This window comes from Panthera leo, chromosome E3 (genome assembly GCF_018350215.1).
Source record: "Panthera leo isolate Ple1 chromosome E3, P.leo_Ple1_pat1.1, whole genome shotgun sequence".
Lineage (NCBI taxonomy): Eukaryota > Metazoa > Chordata > Mammalia > Carnivora > Felidae > Panthera > Panthera leo.
In genome coordinates this window covers 39,514,989-39,519,403 of record NC_056694.1, presented here as the reverse complement: position 1 = coordinate 39,519,403, position 4,415 = coordinate 39,514,989, and the positions used below count along the sequence as shown (strand labels likewise).

The 4,415-nt window shown below is 62.6% G+C and overlaps 1 protein-coding gene across 1 annotated transcript; it reads left to right on the top strand.

Annotated features, from left to right (window-relative positions):
• Nucleotides 1–546: 546 nt before the first annotated feature.
• On the top strand, nucleotides 547–1,857 carry NPW (neuropeptide W). Its single transcript, XM_042921715.1, has 2 exons — nucleotides 547–1,450; nucleotides 1,671–1,857. Exons 1-2 carry the CDS (start codon nucleotides 1,157–1,159, stop codon nucleotides 1,785–1,787), a joined length of 411 nt encoding a protein of 136 aa, XP_042777649.1. The 5' UTR covers nucleotides 547–1,156; the 3' UTR covers nucleotides 1,788–1,857.
• Nucleotides 1,858–4,415: the final 2,558 nt, after the last annotated feature.

Sequence of the window (4,415 nt, the reverse complement as noted above, 5' to 3'; positions counted from 1 at the left end):
GCGGTGAAGTCGGATTCTTTTGAGGGCTGCATCCTTCCTGGGCTGGGTTTCTGGCAAGAATGGGTCGGGCTCTGCCCTCTGGAAGGGGTTGTTAAACCCCTGTCGCCAGGAAGGAATACTCGGGGACTATTCACACGAGGGCCATGTAGACGGGATGCTGAGTGATGGCGAGGAAGGGAAGGATGTTGCAGGCACAGAAGTGCAGAGGTGGGCAGAATCACTGGTTGCTGGGTACAGCAGAAAGATGATGGAGACTGGCCAGAGGAAATGGTCTTGGGTGGGGGGAATCAGGACCAGAAAGCAGGCTAGAGGGCCACAGGGCCTCATCCTGCCCAAGCCAGGGCTGCCGGATGAGAGGGGCTTCCTCTTGATTCTGGAAGCCCTAGGGAACCACTAACCACCTCAGGGAGGGCTCCATGTGGCCAAACTCGTGGTTGCAAGCATCCAGCTGCAGCTGGGAAATGGGTTGGTGGGCAGAGGCGAGGGTGGGAAAGGAGAGGAAGGGGTAGGGGACAGACTGAAGAGCTATGTAGGTGAGGACAAGAGAGCCCTCCGGGAAGTAGATCCACAGAGGGTTCTTGAATGATGCAGAGGGCTCTTCCAGCCTCCGTCTTTCCTCTTCAGTGTACAGCCTGCAAGAGCTGTGGTTAAGGGGGCACCCATTCTCCTTGGGGGGAGGAGGAAGCAGAGCAGCCCCCTGGGGGAGGGGACGACAAGGGCGCTCCCAGCGGATCGTCAAGATGAGCTCTGGCTGAAGGCCCACGGCCACTCAGAGAAGGTGCTCTGATAACCCACCCACGTCCTTGCCACGGCAGCCCGGGCCTCTTTTCTCCCTCCTTTGGGAGCCCAGGGGGTACCGCCGGGACGAGCAGGGGCGGGGCCCGCGAGCGGTTATAGTCGGATCCACCGCGCTCCGGCTCCCCGACGCCGCCGCAGTCCCGCGGGGCGCCGAGACCCGGTTGCGTTAGTTCCTGGCCTGCCCCGCCGGGCGGCCGTGCACGTGAGCATCCTGGCGCGGGGCACGGGGGTGCGGGGCCCTGCGGGCCGGCCGGTGCTCGCATTGTTGCTGCTGCTGCTGTCGCTGCCCGCTGGCGCCTGGTACAAGCACGTGGCGAGTCCCCGCTACCACACGGTGGGCCGCGCCGCGGGCTTGCTCATGGGGCTGCGCCGCTCGCCCTACATGCATCGCCGCGCGCTGCGCCTCGCTGCCGGACCCGTTGCCTCGGACACCCAGGGCCTGGGCGCGTCCCCGCAGGAGCCATCTGCCAGAGACACCCTCCGTCCGGCGCCCGTCCCCCGAGGTGCTCTTCTGCTGCCTTCTGGGGTTCGGGAACTGTTGGAGACTGGAAGGCACTCGCGCGCAGGGCTCCGGGTCAGTGCGCCTTGGAGCTGGCGCCGCCCCGAGCGCGCGCCGGAACTGGAGCCAGGGCTCCTCCGCGGAGCAGGCCAGGTACGTGGGGAGAAGGGGGCGAGGACGTCTGGGGAGATCTGAGCCCGGTGGGCCCACTCACATGCCCACGAGGCACCCCACGACTCTCCTGTCTCCCACTCCTTAGGGAGAAAGGCTTCCCTGGAGTGTCGTACCCTTTCCAGCCTTGGGGACGTTTTGGGGGGGGGGGGGTACTGGAGGGCGCACAGCCCTGTCCTCGAGGCCCTGCTCTTCTTTCTAGAGCCTTTGGAGAGTCTCCTGTTCAGCCACGGTCTGCCCAGAGAACCGCGTTCGCCGGACCCCACCTCTCCAGGGCTATCCTGAGCGCGGCCCCTGCTGGCAATGCCCTTTCTCCTGACCCAGGCAGAATAGATTAGTTCTCTAGGGCTCACAGCGACTGGTCAATAAATTTGCCTGGTTCATGTGTCCCCATGTGTGACCCCTTTCCTCTGTGATGTGTACTTAGCATCTAGCTCTAGGGCACAAACAGCTGCACCCACGCCCTGGCAAATATCAGGAGCCTTCTCTCTGGCCAAGGGATGCCCGCTCCTAACCATCTCCAACTGTAAGTGCTTGGGGAACAGAAGGGGGGACAGAGGCAGAGACATTGCTGGGGCCTAGGTCCCCTTTTCCCTTCTCTGCCAGTACTGCCCCTCCTATTTGGGGGTGGGGTCATCAGACCAGGTCCCAGGGTCCCACAGGAGGGGAGAGGCCTCATGGGAGGTAGGCACGAGTCAGCCCCTGGGTCCTGCTGCCATCCACCAGAAGGAGAGTAGGCACTCATACCCTACCAGCTGAGAGGGAGAGCCCCCACCTCAGCCTCCCAAGAGCCCTGCAAGTGCCCCCCCTCACTGTGGCCCCTGGCCAGGTTTGGGAGCCCTGGCAGCCCACCCAGCCTTTCCCCCATCTCCCGGCTTCATTTCAGCCATGATCTCCTTTGTACCCCTTCTTCAGGCCACGCTCTCCTCCTAGGGAGGAAAGGCCCCTTGCCTCCCCAGAGACTCTTCCCCCTCTGATCCTCTCCACATTTCCAGTTATTGGCTCCAAGCCCCGTGTAAATGTGCTCTGCCATCTTGAATAAGGACCTCCCTCCACCTAGGCCCCCTTATAGATCCTGCTCACAGGTGCCCGGGCCCCTCCACCCTTCTGCTCCCTCATTAACCCTCCTCAGTATGGGCTCTGACTCCCACAACTGTTCTGGACCAGACCTCGAAGTGCCCGTCTGCTGTGCCCTGATACCGTCTGCCTCCCGGAGCCCTCCCTTGGCCATTTGGCAAGGTCTTCCCTTGGGGCACCCAGCAAGGACTGGAGGAGGGGTGGTCCCATGCCTGTTGGGCCAGCTAAGTTCGACAGGCCCACCTAGAACTGGCCCCCACATTCCCCTTGGCCTCTGGAAGCCCCTGTCTCCTTACTGGCAACTCCTCATCTCCTGGATGCATCCTTCTCCCCACGTGGTCCCCTAACGTGGGCGCTCTTTTTTACTCCACCCTCCCAATTCTTACCAACCCCTGGATTGATTGATTTATTATTTATTTTTTAATGTTTTTTTTTATTTTTGAGGGAGAGAGACAGACAGTGAGCAGGGGAGGGGCAGAGAGAGAGGGAGACACAGAATCCGAAGCAGGCTCCAGGCTGTGTGCTGCCAACACAGAGGCCAACGCGGGGCTGGAAGTCACGAGACACGAGATCATGACCTGAGCCGAAGTCGGACGCTTAACCCACTGAGCCACCCGGGCGCCCCGACCAACCCCTAAGTTTACTGACTCTGATTCCAGGATCTGCACTGAGGGGAGGGGCGGCCACCTGACTCCTCAGGTCAACACACTCTCTGCACTCCAAGTCCACTCCTGCCAAACTTGGTCTTTCACAACACGCGTGTCCTGTGCACAACACCTCAAGGGCTCTCCACCACTGATGGCACGAAATCCATGTGCCACGTGCACAAAGTCTAGGGCTGCCCTGTCCCGCAGTCTCATTGCTCCCTCCCCTCCCTCACACAGAGAGCAGGAACTCTGGGCAGATTCCAGAACAGCCCCACGGTCCACCCTGAAGAAGGACTCTGGGGCCTCAGGCCATGTTTAAATGCCCTCCTCAAGGGCTGTGCCCGTCCTGGGCTTGCCCTTGGATCTAACTGATGTTTCCCCAGTGCTCAGCAGCGCCTGGTGCCAAGTGGCCTGCAAATGTTTGGTCACAAGTGCCGGAACCCTTGGTGAGACGCTAGATTTCACGAGGCCTGGAGGTACCCCAGTCCAGAGAGGTTGGTGCCAGGTCCAAGGTGAAAGAGCGGTGCCGATTAGGGACTTGGCAGAGGCCCAGCTTCCCTGCCCACCACCTACGTGCACCCCGTGCCCCTGCAGTACAAGGAGCCCCAGTGCGTCGCTCCCGCTCTAATCCACCCAGCCCGGGAGGCCGAACTGAGTCGGAGCCAGAGGGGCGGGGCCTGGGCCAGCCCCTCGGATGAAGCAATCCCAGCGACAGGCAGCAGGTGGCGCTGCGCGGCTGCTCTCTCGGGCTGCAGTCTCCCTGGGAGCAGGGGCGTGGGCGGGCCCAGAGCGGGTGGGCGGGCTCCTGCGCTGCCTCCCTCGGTGGTCGTCGCGGTTCTCCCCTTCTTTCCCCTTCTTTCCCCTTCTCGTCTCCGGGTCTCTCGTTCTCATCACAGTTTCCGTCGCGCTGGTCCCCCGCCTGCTCCAGTTTCGAGCTCTGAAGAGAAGCCTGGCGTAGTCCGAAGGCCATAAGCGAGGTCCTGTCATCCCGTGGGGCCATTAATGCCCATTAGGGAGGCAGCGCCGGCCCGGGAAGCTCTGGGCCATTACCGGGGCGTCAGACTAATGGCTCCACCCCACAGACGGGCCCCCGACCCTTCCTCTGGCTCGGGACCAGGCCTCAGCCCACTGCCACAGCCCAGAGTCCCCGCCCAGGCCCAGGCTCCGCCCATCGCTGGGGGCGTTGCCCCTGGGAGGTAGCCAGAGCTCGGAGGAAAGCCCCC